Source organism: Lynx canadensis, chromosome D4, assembly GCF_007474595.2.
Source record: "Lynx canadensis isolate LIC74 chromosome D4, mLynCan4.pri.v2, whole genome shotgun sequence".
NCBI classification, from domain to species: Eukaryota; Metazoa; Chordata; class Mammalia; order Carnivora; family Felidae; genus Lynx; species Lynx canadensis.
The window spans coordinates 64,391,118-64,411,766 of NC_044315.2; the positions used below are offsets into that span (position 1 = coordinate 64,391,118).

Sequence of the window (20,649 nt, forward strand, 5' to 3'; positions counted from 1 at the left end):
CTGCCCCTCCCCCACAACAAGCTGTTAAATTACCATAGAGAGCCCTGCCTATGCTTGAAATGCATACAAATTAGATCATACAGTATATACTTTTGTGTTTCTGGATTTTTTCTTTCAGTATAATTTCTTTTTGATTCATTCATGTTGCATATATCAACAGTACATTCCTTTACATTGCAGAGCAGTATTCCATTACATGAATATACCACACTTAGTTTTTCCATTCTGCTGATAGACATTTGAGTTACTTTAGTTTTGGGTTATTATGAATAAAGCTGCTATACACATTTTGTCCAAGTCTTTTTGTGAACTTCTCCTGGGTAAGGTACAGTGGAAATGCTGAATCATACATACAGCACACATGTTTAACTTTATTTTACAAACATCAAGTGGTTTTCCAAAGTGACTGTACTATTTTACACCTACCACCAATGCTGAACATGTCAGATACTCTACACCTTTGCTGTTATGTCATTAGCCTTTAATTTTAGTTGTTTTGGTAGGTATAAAGTACAAAGGATGTCTGTGAATCAGAAAATATATATTATGTATATGAATAAAAATATAGGTTTATACATATGCGTGTGTATGTGTGTGTGTATATATGTACACACACACACACACACACACACACACATATATATATACACACAATTTTCCTCAAAAATTCACACAGAGCCTGTGTGATCACACAGTCTCACACAGAGACTGTGAGATCATGACCTGAGCCAAAGTTAGACACTTAACGAACTGAGCCACTGAAGCACCCCTTTTAATGTTTATTTTTGAGACAAAGAGCAAGCGACCAAGAGCAAGCATGAGCAGGGGAGGGGCAGACAGAAAGGGGGACAGAGGATCTCGAGCGGGCTATATGCTGACAGCAAAGAGCCTGATCCAAGACTTGAAATTGTAAACTATGAGATCATGACCTGAGCCAAAGTCGGACACTTAACTGACTGAGCTACCCAAACGCCCTTTAATTTTCTTGAACATATTTCAATAAATTTACCTCTAAGTAGTTTTTTATGGTATTGCAAATTATACTGTGTTCTTAAATTTATATTTTTAAATTTTTCCAGTTATATTTAAAAATATGTAATTTTTAAAAAATTTTTATTTAAATCCAAGTTAGTTAACATATAGTGTATTAACGGCTTCAGGAGAATAATTTAGTGACTCATCATTTACATGTAACACCCAGTGCTCATCCCAACAAGTGCCCTCCTTGATGCCCATCATCCATCTTGGCGATCCCCCCACCCAACAACCCCTCCAGCAACCTTCAGTTTGTTCTCTGTATTTAAGAGTCTCTTATGGTTTGCCTCTTTGTTTTTTTTTTCTTCTTATTTTTCCTTCCTTTCCCCATGTTCATTTGTTTTGTTTCTTAAATTCCATATGAGTGAAATCATATGGTATTTGACTTTCTCTGACTTTCTTTGCTTAGCATAATACATTCTAGCTCCATCCACGTTGTTACAAATGGCAAGATTTCGTAACTTATGTAATTAGAGCCTATATCATACAATCTTATTACATTCACTTAACAGCTCTAAATAATTTTTTAAGTTTATTTATTTTTATTTATTTATATTATTTAAAAAATTTCTTTAAATGTTTCTTCATTTTTGAAAGACAGAGGGTGAGCAGGGGAGGGGCAGAGAGAGAGACACAGAATCTGAAGCAGGCTCCAGGCTCTGAGCCTTCAGCACAAAGCCTGATGCAAGGCTCGAACTCAAGAACCATGAGGTCATGATCTGGGCCGAAGTCAGATGCTTAACCAACTGAGCCACCCACGTGCCCCAATTTATTTATTTTGAGAGAGAGAAAGAGAGCACAAACAGGGGAAGGGCAGAGAGAGAGAGAGAGAGAGACAGAGAATCCCAAGCAAGCTCTGCCTTGTCAGCATCGAGCTCAACACAGGGCTTGAACTCAGGAACTGTGAAATCATGACCTGAGTGGAAACCAAGAATCAACCAAAAGTGGGATGTTTGACTGAGTCACCCAGGTGCCCCTCCCTAAATCTTTCTTTTTGTAGATGTTACTGGATAGTCCATTCAAGCACGTCTTCTGTGAACAAAGACAATTTTACTTCTTCCTTTCCAATCTTAATGTTTCATTGTCTTATGGAACAAAATAGTCTGGATTGCAAGGTTGATTAGAAAGAGTGAGCATCTTTGCCTTATTTCTGGCTTCTAGAGGAAAGATAGTCAACATCCACAACTGATTTTAGAAATGAGTATTGTCCGGAGACATTTTATCCATTTGAGGAAGGTGTCTTCTATTTCTATTTTTCTCAGAGTTTTAAATTATGAATTGATATAATTTTTTTCAAAAATTCTTTTGCGGGACGCCTGGGTGGCTCAATTGGTTAAGCATCAGAGTTACAGAGAACTCTCTCTCTCTCTCTGTGCCCCTACCCGGCTGTGCTCTCTCTCTCTGCCCCTACCCCACTTGTACTCTCTCTCTCTCAAAAGTAAATGTTAAAAAAAAATCTTCTATATATCTTGAAATTATTAGATGAATTGTCTTATTTGTTATTTGGAGTGACTGCCTGGGTTGATTTATACATGTTAAACCAAACTTATATTCCAGAAAGTAAATTTCAATGACCATGATGTATTTGCCATTTTATATATTGTTCAGTAACTGGTTAACAAATTGCTAAGGAAGTTTTGTGTCTGTGTTAGTGCAAGATATTAGTCTATATACTCATTTCTCATAACTTCTCAAAACTTCTTTGAGAAGTTTTAGTGTCAGAATTATTTATATTCGTGTCAAAAATGAGTTGAAACTTCTTTCCCCTATCTCAAAACCTTGTGTAGAGTTAGTATTTTTCCTAAATTTTTTTTTAAGATCCGAGTTTAGGTCTGTGCTTTCCTTTCTTGGAAGGTTTTGGTAATGGATTCAATTTACTTATTATGGAGCCCATTCACATATTTATTATTTAATCATGTGTTTTGCTAAATTAGTTTTACAAGGAGCTCATCTATATCATTTAAGCTGAACTTTTTGCCATAAAATTATAAATAATATTTCCCATTATCCTTTAAAATCTACGTAGTTAAAAAACTTGCATCAATCCTGATATTGGTAATTTGTATTTTCTCTTTATCAGTCTAAGAGTTAATCAATTTTAATAATTAAAAAAAACAAATTTGGATTTTTAAATTTTCTTTAATTTGTGTTCACTTGTTTCTGGCTTATAGCTTTATTATTTACTCCCTCTAACTTTGAACTTAGTTTGATATTTTCCTAATTTATTCATTTATTTTTCATATTTTCCTAATATTAAAGCAGGGATTTAAAACACTGTTTTAAACTTTTTTCTAATACCAGTCATTAAAATTATAAATTCTCCTTTGTGAACTGTAGTCCACAATTTTTGATACTATGTTATTGTTGTTTCTTTTCGTAAATGTGCACTGTGATTTGATGATAGGTTATTTAGAAGAACGATTTTTTAAAAAATTGTATATTTTCTATATAGTGACTTTGATTTCTAATTCAATTACTTGTTGATTAAAGAACAACTACAGAAATTATACAAGGAATAAATGGATCATGCCTATGTACATTTTAAATCACAAATTTAATATTGTTTCATGAATCTGAAATATTTCCTCTTTCAGATTATTTAAAACAGAGATGTTCATAACCATAGCTGAACATCAAAATTTCTTCAGCAATGTATTAACATACATTGGCTAGATCCAATCCTAGAGATTCAGATTGGCCAGATCCAGACTTAGAGATTCAGATACAACAGGACAAGTGATTTTAATGCATGTCCTCAGTTAAAAGAAAAACCATCACCAGCAACAAAACCCAACTGTGTGGATGGAGCTACAGAGTATTATGTTAAGTGAAATGAGTCGGAGAAAAACGAATACCATATGATTTCACTCATATGTGAAATTAAGAAACAAATGAGCAAAGGTTAAGGAAAAAGAGAGGTAAACCAAGAAACAGACTCTTAACTACAGAGAACAAACTGATGGTTATCAGGGGGAGATGGGTGGTGAAGTAGGTTAAATAGGTGATCGGAATTAAGGAGTGCAGTTATTGTGATGAGCACTGAGTGATGTATGGAAGTGTGATAGCACTATATTGTAACCATGAAACTAATATTACACTGTATGTTAACTGGAATTTAAGTAAAAGCTTAAAAAAAAAACTAAACCAGATAACTTATTGGTTAATACATCCTAAATTTTATTCAATTAAAATCATTTAAATTTTTATAGAGTGACAAAAATGTGCCAAGTTTTGTGCTAGGAAATAGAGCCTAAATAAAAATATCAAGATACTTACTTTAATGTACTTTATTTTTCAATTTTTTTGAGTACAGTTGACATGCAATGTTACACTAATTTAAGGTGTACATTAGACTTCTCTATTCATTATGCTGTGTTCATCCCAAGTGTAGCTACCATTTGTCACCATAAAACATTATTACAGTATCATTGCCTATATTCCCTATACTGTGCCTTTTATTCTCTTTTATTCTAGTGACTTAGTCATTCCACAACTGGAAGCCTGTATTCCCACTCCCCTTCACCCATTTTGCTTTCCCCACAAACCATTAGTTAGTTCTGTTTATGGATCTGGTTCTGCTTTTTGTTTACTCACCATTTTGTTTTTTTTTAATTTTACTATGTACTTAATTCTTAATATTTATATAATGTCAAAATAAGTAAGATCCTGTGTATGCGTGTTTGTGTGTGTGAGTGTGTGTGTGGTTTATGCATGTCTGTAAGCCCCCAACTCACACACGATCAACAATGGCTTTATTTTTGTAATGCAATGAGATGCTGTAAAATAACATTTTTTAGGGGTACCTGGGTGGCTCAGTGGGTTGGGCATCTGACTTGGGCTCAGGTCATGATCTCACTGTTTGTGACTTCGAGCCCCACATCAGGCTTTATGGTGACAGCTCAGACCCTGAAGACTGCTTTGGAGTCTGTATCTCTCTCTCTCTCTCTCTTCTCCCCTACTCCAATTCTGTCTCTCTCACTCTCAAAACTAAACAAACATTTAAAAAATGTCTAAAATAACCTTTTTATATGAAATATTAATGTATGCCTCCAATGCAAATATTAGATAATAAAATTCCCCTTTGTGGGAGCAAACATGCTCATATAGTACTGAAACAATGGAAACTTTTAAATGAAAAATACTTTGCAAAACAGTTTTTATTTCTCAGATATTCCTGAAGAACAAAAATTAAACAAATAAAAATCCGTATCGATACTTATGGTGCACACTGACACACATACACATTCACACACATATGTCATTGAATGGTCAGATTTGCTTAAGTTCTGAGACTATTTTGAGGATCTGATTTTGCTTAAGTAATGCTTTTAAAGTGACATATTTGCTAAAATTCAATTGCAAGTGAATCTGGAGCATGAGACAGAGAAAAATAATTCAACTATGATGTCACAATTCTTTTTTAAAGTTTATATTTCAGATATGGCAATTTGGTAACTTTCTAAACTGTTTTTTATCTACTTTGTTTTAGTTATGTTAAAGTTTGTGCAAAAGACACACATGTACTCATTTCTGTTTCTTCTAGAGTGAAGTAATCTTACATAATAGTAGAGATCTGAGAATGCAAAATATTTCTCTAGTTGGTGATGGCAAGTGCTTACACATAATAGTGATCATTAGAGTGATTATATATAAATTAATTAAAAACTTTCCCTCTTATTTTAATAGCCAAAAAATAAACTTTGGAACATATGATAATTACATTCCAGGTAAGAAAGAATTTAATATTTACTTTTGAAACATGATTAATTTTAGGATTATGATTATTTTAAGGATAAGTGATTATTATCCTCTGTTCAAAGGGATAAAGCAAGAGCTCTTACAGAATATTATTAAAAATAAACCCTTTTACTTATAAGGCACCTTACTCATGGACTCAGCAAACACTTTCTAAGATATTTTGATTTTAAATCAAACAAAGTTTAAGCAAATAGGTTTCAGCAACATAAAGGTGTTATGTTAGAAATCATACATGTTAGAAATAAAAATCAGATAATCTTACAGTTGAAAAGTAGTCTAGAAACTGGATAAACAACTCACCAATATCCACAATGACTTGTACTACATTCCTGCTAGACTATATCCCCCTGATAATAGGCCAAAACCCAACAATCTGATGTTGAAGGCCTTCATATATCAAATGATTTTCCCTCATAGTGTGAGCTTAAATATCTCTTTCATTCTGTATATTTTCTCATCGATCCTGTTTTCAGGAGACTCATGGGAAAAGTATATTTCTCTTACACAAAGTACTACTCTGCACGTGTTTAAATGCAGTGAAAATCTCTCACTAGTTTCATTTGTACCCTAAATGTCTCTAAACCATTCTTTTATAGTTTCCAGGTAACTTTACCCTCACAGTCACAATTCTATAGGTACTCTTAATTTGTTAGATTTTTCATTAATATGCCACTTACATTTTTTTCAAATTTTTATTTAAATTCTAGTTGGTTACCATATAGTGTAATATTGGTTTCAGGAGTAGAATTAGTGGTTCATCACTTATTTATAATACCCCGTGCTCGTCAAAACAAATGCCCTCCTTAATACCCATACCCAATAACAACAATGCTGTTATTAAGTGCACAACATTTACTCTTGTAACTTGGAAAATACTAACTAAAGGAATCTTAAGCAGTAGCATTTAGATTCAATCATATATTTACGAATATTTTATAACAAGTACTGTGCTAAGTACTTTGGAGGCTACAGAAGTAGTTACCATATTTTCTGATCTCAATAGATTTATTATAACCTAAAGAATCTATAGCAAGGAATCCAGACCTGGAGAGACAGAAAGATTATAAGAAAGCAAGTAAAGATGTTTCTTTGCATTTATATCACAGACTATATTAGTTTTACAATGACTAGTTATCTGTAAAACTGATCAAAATAGAAAAATAAATCTTTATTTTCATGTACTGATAGCAGAGAATTCCAAACATTAATAAAATAATGAAGCCATAATTCGTATCATTTGTTTATTCATGAAGTCTATTATCTTACTGCCGTTTTTAGTTCTGATGAAATTCTACTTACTCTAAATGTTTGTTAAATATTTTCTTATTTTATAGTCAGTGAATTAAGCAAAAAATCATGGAATCAGGAACACTTTGCCCTGGTATTTCCCAAACCACCACGGCAGGAAAAAAAAGGAGATCCACAAACCATCTCAACTACGAGACAATACAGCTCTGTGAGTATTGACAAAGATCATATAATCTTACTAGTGATAAACTTGTGAAATCATGTATAGTTGTGTGTTTTACAGATCAGTGCTGACCAATGGGATTTCTGTGATGATGGGAATATTTATGTCTTTGCATTCCAATTTAGCTATTGAACATTCATTTTGAGAGGCTAGTCCAACTGAGGAATTGAATTTTACATCTCAATTCAATTCATTTCTCTTGAGGCTTATATACCATATTGGACAGCACAGTTAAAGGTAATTCAAACTCTACTACTTGACAAAAGTAGATATATTTTATTTTCATTTCACTGTATAAAAATTGGCCTCTTATTTCATATTATTTCTTTAGTAACACCACACTATAAAAATGTGTGTTCAAGAAGCACAAAAATCTGAGGATCCTAATACTGCAGTTAATAAGAACTTTCAGAAAATGTTCTCTAGCTAGAGAAACTCCCTCATTAAAGTTGTGGGGTCATATTATACCCTGATGAAGTTTTAATACTTCTTCAATGTAGAATTCAGTATTCTGAATACTTGAAGATAAATATTTCTTAATGTGTGTGGAGTCATCATGGGATATGAAATGTTAAAAAAAAAACTTTCACAAGATAATGTATCAACTCTTGTTTGTTTTAGGGAGTGTTTCTAATCAGTAGTGATCCTAGCTTATTCTGTAATCTCACACTCTTTGCTTTTCCTTTCTTTCTTTATTCAATTTATTTTTCCATTATTTGTTATCATTACTTGCAAAGTTTGCTTTTTTTGCAATTAAGATTTTACAAATACTTGGTTAGGAGTTGAAAATAAAATGTACCATTCTGCACAAATTTACTTGCACTGAATGTTACAGATTTTATCATTGTAGTTTCCTATCTGAAAGATATCAATTTATACCTTGCCAAACAGTAGCAGTTTTAGGCTTGTACTTTTAACCACATGTAGCAATCCAAATTCCAGAGACCTTGAATGTGATAATAGAGAACAGGATATGCCTGAACATGAAACTATTAGAGAATAGTTTCTGAGTTAGCCTAGTAATGGAGAGTGGGCAGAATATTTTAAGAATTCTCCCGAACACTGAGGAAAAAAAAGCCTCCCTGATTGTGAAATCAGAAATTCTGATATGTCATTAGTCAGTGGAGGTCTCTACCAATTTTAACATAATATCTTGAGGGAATTATGAAGATCCTCTAAATTGAAATAAGGCCCACAATAATACATGAATATCAATTAGTCACAAAAAGAATGAAATTGGAAAAGCAAAATAAACTATGAGATCTACAATGTATCCACTTATCAAAATCTAAAATCTTTTAATGGTTGAAGTTAAAATGTATTTGATATCTGGTAATAAAGGCTGTGTAACTTGCACACAGTTGTTCATCATTATTCTAACCAATATTTCAGAAATATGATGAAGAGAAATTAAGAGAAGGTCCTAAACGACCGTTATGGATTGCACAGTCTTTAATGAGAATTTCTGAAAGACCATCTGATTATTTAGCTGCCAGGATATGGCCCCAACATAAACCAACCCATCACCCCAAGGAGGTTGCTAAAGTAGCAGATGTACACAAACCTGTATCTCCAGCAAGAGGTAAGAAAGATAAAGAACACAAGAAAGCAGACAAGAAAGACAAATCAGAATCAGAATCAGAATCCACAGTTTCAAAGGGGCCACTAATAACTAGGAAGGAGTCAAAGAAAGATATAGAAACAGGAACTAAAGGTGAAAAAGATGTTGCAAAAACAGATGTCAAAAAGAGAAGAAACATACAAAGAAGGGTAAGGAGTCAGCTACAGAATCTGAAGAGGAACAAAAAGGTGCAAAAAAGATACCAAAAAAGAAAGAAAGATTCAAAGAAGGGTAAGGAGTCAGGTACAGAATCTGAAGGTGAAAAGAAAGATGCCAAGAAAGGTGCCAAGAAAGAAAAGAAAGATTCAAGGAAAGGAGTCAGGTATAGAATCTGAAGGTGAGAAGAAAGATGCCAAGAAAGATGTCAATAATGAAAGAAAGATTCAAAGGACAAGGAGGTCAGGTACAGAATCTGAAGGCGAAAAAGAAAGGGGCCATGAAAGGTGCCAAGAAAGATAAGAAAGATTCAAAGGACAAGGAGATAGGTATAGAATCTGAAGGTGAAAAGAAAGGGGCCACAAAAGGTGCCAAGAAAGATAAGAAAGACTCAAAGGACAAAGAGTCAGGTACAGAATCTGAAGGTGAAAAGAAGGATGCCAAGAAAGAAAAGAAAGATTCAAAAAAGGGCAAGGAGTCAGGTACAGAATCTGAAGGTGAAAAAAAGAATTCAAAGAAAGATGCCAAGAAAGATAAGAAAGATTCAAAGAAGAGCAAAGAATCAAGTATAGAATCTGAAGATGAAAAGAAGGGTGCCAAGAAGGATAAGGATGGGAAAAAGATTCAAAGAAACCGGGAGAAAAAGATGATGAGTCAAAAGACAAGAAAGAATCCAAGAAAGATGCAAAGAGAAAGGTGAGTAAAAAAGAGAAGAAAGATGAAAAGCCCAGTGGGACAGATATTGAATCAAAAGATGATGCCAAGAAAGATGCCAAGAAGAATGCCAAGAAAGATGCCAAGAAAGATGCCAAGAAAGATACTGACACAGAATCTCCTGATGCAAAGAAGGATGCAAAGAAGGATACAAAGGATGCAAAGAAGGATACAAAGGATGCAAAGAAGGATGCAAAGAAGGATGCAAAGGCAAAGAAAGACAAGTAGGCCTTGGATAAAATTCAAAAGCATGTTCGATAAAACAATTTTAGCAATCTGATACCAAATCTATGAGTGACAGGGGGCCTCAAAGAATCAAATAATTTTAAAATGGAGCAAAGAAGAATACAAAGAAAGACTCATAAAATCATAAAAATATAAAGAAGAAAAGAAAAATTAAGAGATGATTCAATGAAGGACTTGGAGGATACATATGCTAACTTTGGGATATGAAGGATTCAATGAACAATCCCTAGAAATGTTCAAAGAAGAATATTCAAATCAGGATGTAGAAGTTAATGACACTGGATCTGTGGATAGCAAAAAAAAAATATATCAGACATCAAAAAAATCCAAGGAGGTAGACATTTAATCTATATAATCAAACTGTGAAGCTGCATCCACAGATTTAAATAAAGAACTATAGGTGTATCAGAGGAAGTCAAAAAAATTTCAGAAAGTCTTTCAAATAAATACAAATTAAAAGTAGCATTCTTCAAAAAAAATAAGGAAGGAAGGAAGGAAGAAAATAATTGCTTCCTTGTGAACCTATACCGTCATCCCTGAAGCGTAAACAGCCACACCAGGTTGATGGAAATTAAATTCCACATCCAAGCCAAGACAAACACACTTGGTAAGTTAGTTTTGTTTTTTAAGCGAAACTGGATTAAACAATAATTGAGTCAATTTAAGGTTTGAATTGAAATATACCATTCTTATAAAAATCTGTGTCATCTGCCAAGTATGTTTTGCTGGAATTTGGTAGAATTGAGTAGAATTTACTTACGGCTTTCTCATTATAGAAATTACTGATGAATTTGGTAACAATACACAAGAATGAAGACTTTAAAAGTATCAACAAAAGGTTAATTAGAATTACTTACCATGAGAGAGGAGACTGAGTTTTGATACATGGAAACTAACAATTTATCAAGAGTTTGTTGTTTTTTTTTTTCTTTAAACAGAATATAGTAGCCAACTTCTCTCCATTTAAGACAGGAAAATCAAACTTTTCCAAATTATCAAGGTAAGTAAATTTATTTTTTATTTTATTTATTTTATTTTTGGGGTGTGGCTGGGAAGGAGACAAAGGGAGGGAGAGGGAGATGGGGAGGGGAAGGGGGAGGGGGGGAGAGGAGAGAGAGAGAGAGAGAGAGAGAGAGAGAGAGAGAGAGAGAAAGAAAGAAAGAATCCCAAGCAGGCCCCATGCTCAGCACAGAGACCAACATGGGGCTCAACCCCACAACCGTGAGATAATGACCTGAGCTGAAATAAAGAGTCAGATGCTCAACCGACTGACCCACCCCAGGTGCCCCGCACCGTAAGTAAATTTAAACAAGTCATATTAAAGAGACACCTGATAAATTGCTAATACATATACAAAACCAAATTATCCAGAATTCAACAGGGTCTAACAGAGTGAAAGCATTTACATATTTTTTATATATGAAAACAATTAACTTTGTATTTTTATAACTATGTTAAACTCTCTCGTGATCCATAAGTCCTATTAATGTGACAAAAATTAAAAAAAAGCAATATAAAGCACAACGCAAAACTCTCTGAATGCCCAATTAGTGGAAATTAAATTTCTTTAACATTCTCTCTCAGATAAACTCAATATTGTTGCAGAACTTGCTAAGTGACTTTCTCTCACTTTTAGGCATCCCAATATAAATTCTGAATACAAAATAAAGCTTCTCCTTGATACTCCTATTCCACATACTTTCAAGAGCTAGCTTTCTGTGAACAGAAGTATAATTATGTTGCCTGGGTCTTTAAACATTGGCCCTGTTCCCCTACATCAACTACTCAAGGATTCATGCTATTGTAATTTATGGTCTTCCAGGCTGCCCTACCTTGCAGATCTGACTCAGCTGTGATGACAGAGTCAAATCCTGTCCCACTATTCTCTCCCTCTTCCAGGAAAATCATTCTTTTTCTCCCTTTGCTTTAGAGTAAAATACTATATTCAGATTTTCAAAATTTTCTGAAAATGTTAGCATCTCTCCGAGGATTTAGGGAATCATTTAAAATCCCCTAGGGGAGCCTGGGTAGCTCAGTTAAGTTTCCAGCTTTGGCTCAGGTCATGATCTCATGGTTCGAGAGTTAGAGCTCCACATCGGGCTCTGTGCTGACAGCTCAGAGCCTAGAGCCTGGAGCCTGCTTCGGATTCTGTGTCTCCCTCTCTGTCTGCCAACCCTCCCCCACTCATGCTTGTCTCTCTTCCTTTCTCTCTCTCTCTCTCTCTCTCTCAAAAATAAACACTAAAACATTTTTAAAATCCCCTATTCCTTTAAAAAAAAAGCCCTTAGATTATTGTCTAACATAGCATTCAAAAGTCAACTATAAGGTTAAAATTTAATGTGTAGTACAATAATAACTGAGCTCCTGTCTTTACCATTCTACTGAAATGCATGAAGGTCCCCCGAGAACCTCTTGGAGTTCCAGTTGCAATGTCTTTTTATCGTAGCCCCTCTTTTCTATCTATGTATTTCTCTATATTTATTCCATCTATTCCCATGGCTTTATACATCATTCTTATTCTGCTGAATCCTTCGTTTTATTTTTTTTTTTTAAGTTTATTTTTGAGAGAGAGAGACAGAGACAGAGACAGTGAACGGAGGAGGGGCAGAGAGACAGGGAGAAAGAGAATCTCAAGCATGCTCTGCACCGTCAGCACAGAACCTGATGCAGGGCTTGAATGCATGAACTGTGAGATCATGACCTGAGACGAAACTAAGAGTCAGATGCTTAAACCCACTGAACCACCCAGGTGCCCTGAATCCTGTATTTTAAATCTAGTACTGACCTTTCCATTTAGATCCAAAATCATGTGTCTAAATATTAAGTTAAAGCATATACTTGACTGTCTTCTAGACATCTCAAAATTAACAAGTCTCAAAGAGAACTCAATACCTCTCCACCCAAACCTGTTTTCCCCAGATATTCACCAACTCAGTAAATGATGACTGCTGACTCAATCAAAAATTGGTGGGTCATTCACAATTATTTTGTTTCTCCATGCTTATCTATTATTAAGTCCTGCCTGGCTACCACCAATATTTAAATTGTTCACTCCATTTATACCACTTTTACATTAGAAGTCCAATCAGCCATTATATTTCACTTGGAAATCCCAAAGCCCCCTAAATGCAGGTAAAACGGCCTACTTCAACTCTCATAACCACCCAACACCCCTTCTCAACACAGAAATCATGTTCCTCCATTACTCTAAGTCTTCTAGTGTATTGATGTCACATTTAGCATAAGCTTGCTTGCTTTCTTTTTCTTTTTTTTCGCTCTAGCTTATATAGCCTTTAATTATCTGGCTTCTGACTACTTATCTGCCTTCATGTGGTAGCAAAATTGTCTACCATGCTCTTGTCACACTGGATTTCTTTCTGTATTTAACTATATAGATCATTACACTTTCAAGGCTTCACACTGTTTCCTCTGCCTATAACACAATTCTTCTAGAACTTTACACTGCTGACTCGTAATTATTTATACTTAGCTTAAATTTTACCTTTCCAAACATTTAAAATATATTGTATTTTTAGGTTCACAGAAATATTGATGATAAGGGGCAGATTTTTCCTATATATCCACCTATACATGCATAGCTTCCTCCATTTATCAACATCCACCACCCAGGTAGTATATTTATTACAACTGATAAGCCTACATTGACATATCATTATCACTCAAAACACATAATTTCCATTAGGGTTCACTCTAGGTGGTGTACATTCTATGGTTTTTAATGCATAGTGACATATATATCAACCAACAGTATCATACAGAGTAATTTCACTGCCCCTAAAAATCTACGCGCTCTACTGTTTCATCTCATCTTTCCCTTTTACATCTGGCAACTGCCGATCTTTTCACCATCTCCATAGTCATATAGCTGAAATTATAGAATAGGTAACTTTTTCAGGCTGGCTTCTCTTATTTATCTACATGCATTTAATATTCTCCCATGTCTTTTCATGGCTTGAAAGCTCATTTCTTTTTAGCACTGAGTAATATTACATTGTCTAGATGTACCACAGATTATTTATCTATTCACCTACCAAAAGACATCTTGTTTGACTCTAAGTTTTAGCAATACTGAACAAAGATGCTATAAACATTCATGTGCATTTTTGCATGTACATATCTTTTCATCCTATTTGAGAAAATACTATGGAGTGCAATTGCTGGATTGTATGATAAGGATATGTTTAGTTTTTTCAGAAGTAATGTATGCTTAAAAAATTGCTAAGGGGGGCGCCTGGGTGGCGCAGTCGGTTAAGCATCCGACTTCAGCCAGGTCACGATCTTGCGGTCCGTGAGTTCGAGCCCCGCGTCGGGCTCTGGGCTGATGGCTCAGAGCCTGGAGCCTGTTTCCAATTCTGTGTCTCCCTCTCTCTCTGCCCCTCGCCCGTTCATGCTCTGTCTCTCTCTGTCCCAAAAATAAATAAACATTGAAAAAAAAAATTAAAAAAAATTGCTAAGAGGGGATCTTATGTTTTCTTATCATATAGATGATGATAATAATATATAAAAAAGGTAGGAGGAAAACTTTTGGAGGTTATGGATAATGCTTATGATACAGAGTGTGGTGATGGTTTCATAGGTGTATACGTATCTCCAAAATCATCAAGTCATCAAGTTGTACACATTAAACTTGCACAGCTTTTTGGATGTCTCATATATATATATATATATATATATATATATATATATATATAATTTCTAATTCTGTTATTTATTTAGCTCAAAAGGATATGGATATGGCCCAATCTCATTTGACAAGGCTCCTCTAATGTAACTCTACTCCATTTCAAAGGGCATTGTTTTTTTTTAAGTTTATTTATTATTATTTTGAGAGAGAGAGAGACAGAGAGCACACAAGTTGGAGAGGGGCAGAGAGAGACAGAAAGAAACAGAATCCCAAGCAGGCTCTGCACTGTCAGTGTGGAGCCTGATGTGGGGCTCTAACTCACCAACTGTGAGATTATGATCTGAATGGAAGTCAGACACTTAACTGACTGAGCCACCCAGGTGCCCCACTTTACTCCATTTCTAATGGTTAGCTCAACTTGGAAGTTGTGTTACCTAGCTTAGTACCCTCCTTCCTATTTATAGACTGGTATTAGTAGACTTTTATTTTAATTTCCCATTCCCACTCCATAAGAGAAATTAAGATTTTATCCCCTCTACAATCCAGGGGGAAAGTACACATAGTTTTTTGGTTTTTTTTTTTTTTTTTTTGAGTCTTTATATGTAGCTCTGATTTCTGAGCTAAGTTACTTAATTCTTCCATAAGGACTACTAGGATAACCTCTAAATGACTTTATTCATCAGCTTATACCTTGACCTATGGCAGAGGATATTAGCTTTTCTCCAAAGCTGTGTTCTATTTCCCAAATGTAGGTTATGAGTTGTTAGAAATATATGGAAATGATTAAAGAAAAAATTATATTGCCACTCATATGAAATGTACGGTTTTGGCCATTAAAATAAAATATAATACAGCAATATAAATATCCTCCTATCGATGACAATATACATGTCTCTAAGAAGTATCTAGTTTTCTAACTTTTAGTTATTTGCTAACTTTTCTTCACACATAACAATGAGCAGCAGAGACAATTAGTTGTCAATTATAGGGTGTTTTTCTAACCCTCTTTACCTTGTCTCCTTAGTACCAAAGCCAAAAGTGGAGGTGAAACAAGTTAGCAGATCAATTCAAAGGCAAAAATCCACGTAAAGGACAACCTCCTACTAAATAATCCTGCCATACCTTTCACTTCTCAATTTAGCCTTTTAATCACACAGTTTGAATGTATAAGATATTTTTTTCCTCTTTTACTGATTCATTTTCCCTCGAGTAAAACTGAGAGCTGTAAAAGTGAAATACAGATGTGAAAGAATTGCTAGCTTTGTATGCTTGTTAATATATGATTAATTCACTGCAAAGGCTTGGAGTGGTGGCTAAAGAATTTCAAATGTGACTAAAACGACAGAATATCATAAAAAAAAAGAAATATCATAAAACAAAAACAAATCTTTAGAAACGTGTATGTCCTGAAAGAAATATGTCAATCTTCTGGGCTCCTTATGTGAAAAAATAAGTAGTATAATAGATCATTAATTAGTCATGTCTGATTTTATAGAATTCTATAAATATCCACATCATGACTTATCAACTGCAGTGGTATGGTTATTTGCAAGGTGCTTCAAATTCTTTTTCTCCTCTGTATGTGTATGTCTGTGTGTGTCTATGTAATATTGTCAATAACACAGAACAAGTAAGAAAATCTGTTAAAAGTGAATGTCATGAAAGATGAAATGACTGATGGATTTGAGAACTCTGTTTTATGTAGGGGGAACAAATATCACATTATGTCCAATTTTCTAAAACTGTAGGAAAATTTAGATATTATCAATTTTCTTTAATTGCTAATAAAACTATCAACAATAAGTTTTAAACATATAAATAGGAAATAAGTACTAACATCAATAACAATTGATTTTGCACTCAAAACAGTATTTTCTGCCTGTGTTTCACATAACTCAAAGCACCACTTATCTGTTTTATAGATGGAAATAGTTCAAGCCTTGTCCTAGACTTCTAAGATGCTACTCCAAATGAAAAACAACCTAGTTATACCTGTATTACAATCCACACTCCAGCACGAAGTAGACATCTGGAGATTAACATGACTTCTCCATGCCATTCATTATCTCCTTTCAGTTGCTAGTATTCATGAGCTTCTTTCAAAGGGTCACACTTTATCCTTCCATGTCCTCAATGATATCTGCACTGCAGTATATATATTATCTCCTTAAGAAATGTTGCTGTAAAACTAATTGAATTAAAAACATTTTCTCCCATTCCACAAATTGCCTTTCACTCTGTTGATTGTTTTCCTTGCTGTGAAGATATCCTTTGAAGTAGTGCCACTTGTCTATTTTTTGCTTTTATTGCCTGTGCCTTTGTTGTCATACAATCATTGTCTACACCAAAGCCATAAAGATTTTCCCCTGGATTTTCTTCTAGGTTTTAGATTCTGCATTTTTTAGATTTTAATTCATTTTAAGTTGATACTTCCATACAGTGTAAGATAAGGTAATTGCCCACTTTCATTCTTTTGCATGTAAATGTTGTTTCCTAACACCCTTCGTTGAAGGGACCATCTTTCCCCATTGTACTCTTGGCATCCTTGTCAAAGCTCAGTTGACCATTTTGTGTGGATTTATTTCTGGGCTCTCTATTCTTGTCTATATGTCTGTTTTTATGTAAGTACCATACTATTTTAATTACTGTAGCTTTGTAATAAATTTTGACATCAGAATGTTGATTCCTTCAGCTTTGTTTTTCTTTATCAAAATGGTTTTGGCTATTTGGGGTATTTTATGGTTGCATATATATAATTGTTTTTTCTGTTATAGTAAACAATGCTATTGAGATTTTGATAGGGATTGCACTGAATCTAGAAAATGCACTGTGCAGTATAGACATTTTAACAATATTAAGTCTTCCAATCCATAAACATAGAATGATTTCTATTTGTTTCTAATTTCTTTCATCAATGTTTTATAGTTTCAGTACACACAATCTTTTACCTCCTTGGTTAAGTTTATTTTTAAGTATTTTATTTTTGATGCTATTGTAAATAGAATCATTTTCTTAATTTCCTTTTTCAGATAGTTTATTACAGAAACACAACTAATTTTTTTAATTAAAGTATAATGGACATACAATGTTATGTAAGTTTCAGTTGTACAACATATTGATTCAATAATTCTATACACTACTCAGTGCTCACCATAAGTGTAGTTACTATCTGTCACCAAAACATTATAATATTATAGACCAAACGCCTCTATCCTGTACTTTTCATCTTCATAACCACTTATTTTATAACTGCAAGTTGTATCATTCTCTTTATGTATTTTACTCATCTTCCTACCAACCTTCTCTTGGGCAACCATAGTTTGTTCTCTGTATCCAACAATGTCTATGTGATACAACTATTTCATATAAATTTCACCTACATCGGAATATAAAAAAACAAATGAACTAAGAAGCAAAGAAACAAAGTAACACAACTGATTTTTGTATGTTGATTTCACATCTCAGGAATTATTGAATTTGTCCACTAGTTTTATTTATTTATTTTTTGAGTTCACAATAAGGGTATAGTGTATTTATTATTATTTGTAAATTGTGTGGTATATACCCTATATATAAAGTGTATAATAACCTTATGTATAAAACACATACATTTTTTCTGAGAGAGACAGTTGTTAAACATTTATCAACAAACCACCACCTGTGCCTCACTCTCATATAGGGAAAGGGGGATTTGTTTTGTTTTCACTCTTAGGACAATTATCTCTTTTTATTGAGAAATATCCAATTTCAGATTCTGCCTATTGGCCCTTTGTTGTTTTCTACAGTGTCAAAAGAGCTTGGCTTAAGGGCTACTACAAGGAAAAGAAGGCAGCAATTACCTATTTTCTTTATAATTAAAAGTGGCTTTTAAGGATGAATGTAGTTGACCCGTGAAACACAGTTTGAACTGTGTGGTCCACTTATACGCAAATTTTTACAGCACAGTTCAGTAAATATACTTTCTCTTCCTTATGTTTTTCATAATATTTTTTTCTCTAGCTTACTTTATTATAACAATACAGTATGTAACACAAATAACATAGAAAAATATATGATAATTGACCACTTATGTTATGGGCAAGGTTTCCAGTCAACAGTAGCTTACTACTAAATTTTGCAGGGGCGGGGGTGTCAAAAGTTATACGCAGATTTTTGACTATGCAAGGGATGGGTCAGCACCCCAAATTCCTGCATGGTTCAAGGGTCAACTATATGTACACACTGCATTATCTTTGCTAATAATCAAGCTGACCCAAAATGTATTAGTTGTGTCTCTGAAATTATTTTATGAGTTTGAAAAAGATTTATGTTTGTGATATTAGAAAAACTTAAAAAAAATTTTTTTTTACTTTTTAAGAAACCAGTATGCACTCTGAGAACCAGAGTACCTACATTTTAAACCTGCAAACTACCAACTCTGTTATCTGCTTAAATAACCTCTCTGTACTTAAGTTTCCCCATCTGTGAAATTAACATGATAATAGAATCTATGGCACAGGGTTGTTGTGATAGTCAATGTGTGTAAAACATAAACAGTGCCTGGCACACAACAGAAGGCTTGCCATTATCATTTACCATTGCTATTACTACTACAATTGCTGCTGCCCCACAAAGAAGTCAACTCACTGACATCTTTTTTGGGTTCTAATACTACAGACTGTGTGATCTTTGGTTAAGTCACTCTTTCTACACCAGCATGGATCTAAGGTTAGGACTCTTTTTACAGTTTACTTTTAATATCTGTAAGTCAGTGAGTTAACTACTTTGTTCATTAGTTCCACTAATTTTTTGTGGAGCCTTTTGAATTTTCTACTTATATGTTCATGTCATCTACAAAGATAACTCTTTCTTTCTGTATTAAATGCCTTTTATTTATTTTTCATGCCTGACTTCTCTAAGACTTCTATTAAAATGTTGAATATAGTTGCTGGAGTGGGCATCCTGGTCTTGTTACAGATCTTAGCGGAAAAGCTTTGGGTGGCAAGGATGAGTAGGATGTTAGTTCATTGGCTTTTCATATATGGCTTTTATTATGTTGAGGTAAATTCTATATTTCGTTTTTTTAAAGATTTTTTATCATGAAACACGTTGAATGTTGGGAGATGATTTTCCTGCAGCTATTGAGATGATCATTGATTTTTGTCATTCATTGGTGTTGTGTATCACATTACTTGTGTATTTTAAACTATCCTTGCATTCCCAGGGATAAAACCACTTGATCATGGTGTATGAGCCTTCTAATAATGTGTTGTTGAATTCAGTTTATTAGCATTTTGCTGAGGAAGTTTTCATCTATATTAATCAGGGATTGGCATGTAATTTTTTCTTATAATGTTTTTATCCAGTTTTAGTATCAGAGTAATGGCCTCACAAAATGAGTTTGCAAGTATTCTCTGCTTTTCTATTTTTTCTGGAAGAGTTTGAGAAGAATTGTTATTAATTCTTCTTTAAATGTTTGTTTTAATTCACCAGACAAGCCATGTGGTCCTGGACTTTTCTTTCCTGGGAGTGTTGTTGTTGTTGTTGTTGTTGTTGTTGTTTTTTATTGAGTCAATCTCTTTACTCATTATTGATCTGTTCAGATTTTTTATTTCTTCATGATTCAATATTGGTAGGCTGTATGTTTCCAGGAATTTATCCATTCTTTGGGGTTATCTAATATGTTGGTGTATAACTGTTCATAGCAGTCCCTTATGATTCTCTTTATTTTTGAAGCATCCCTTGTAAATGTCTCTTCTATTGTTTTGTGTTTTACCTTGCTTGCTTTCTTAGTGTAGTAAAAGGTTTTTCAAGTCTGTTTATTTTTTCAAAAGCCAAGTCAGTTTTAATTTTTTTCTATTGTATTTTTGTACTATATTTCATTTATTTCTGCTTTATTATTTCTTTCTTCCACTGGCTTTGGGCTTAGGTTGTTCTTTTCTTAGTTACTTGAGTTGTAAAGTCAGGTTAAGATATCTCTTCTTTTTTAATGTATATGTTACTGTTACCAGCTTTCTTCTTCCT

At 33.8% G+C, this 20,649-nt stretch overlaps 1 protein-coding gene across 1 annotated transcript; it reads left to right on the plus strand.

Annotated features, from left to right (window-relative positions):
• Positions 1 to 5,475: 5,475 nt before the first annotated feature.
• On the plus strand, positions 5,476 to 9,983 carry CYLC2 (cylicin 2). Its single transcript, XM_030292826.1, is given in 8 exon segments — positions 5,476 to 5,486; positions 5,722 to 5,762; positions 7,128 to 7,198; positions 7,200 to 7,253; positions 8,657 to 8,925; positions 9,097 to 9,202; positions 9,427 to 9,657; positions 9,660 to 9,983. Coding segments are annotated over 8 exon segments (1,107 nt in total).
• Positions 9,984 to 20,649: the final 10,666 nt, after the last annotated feature.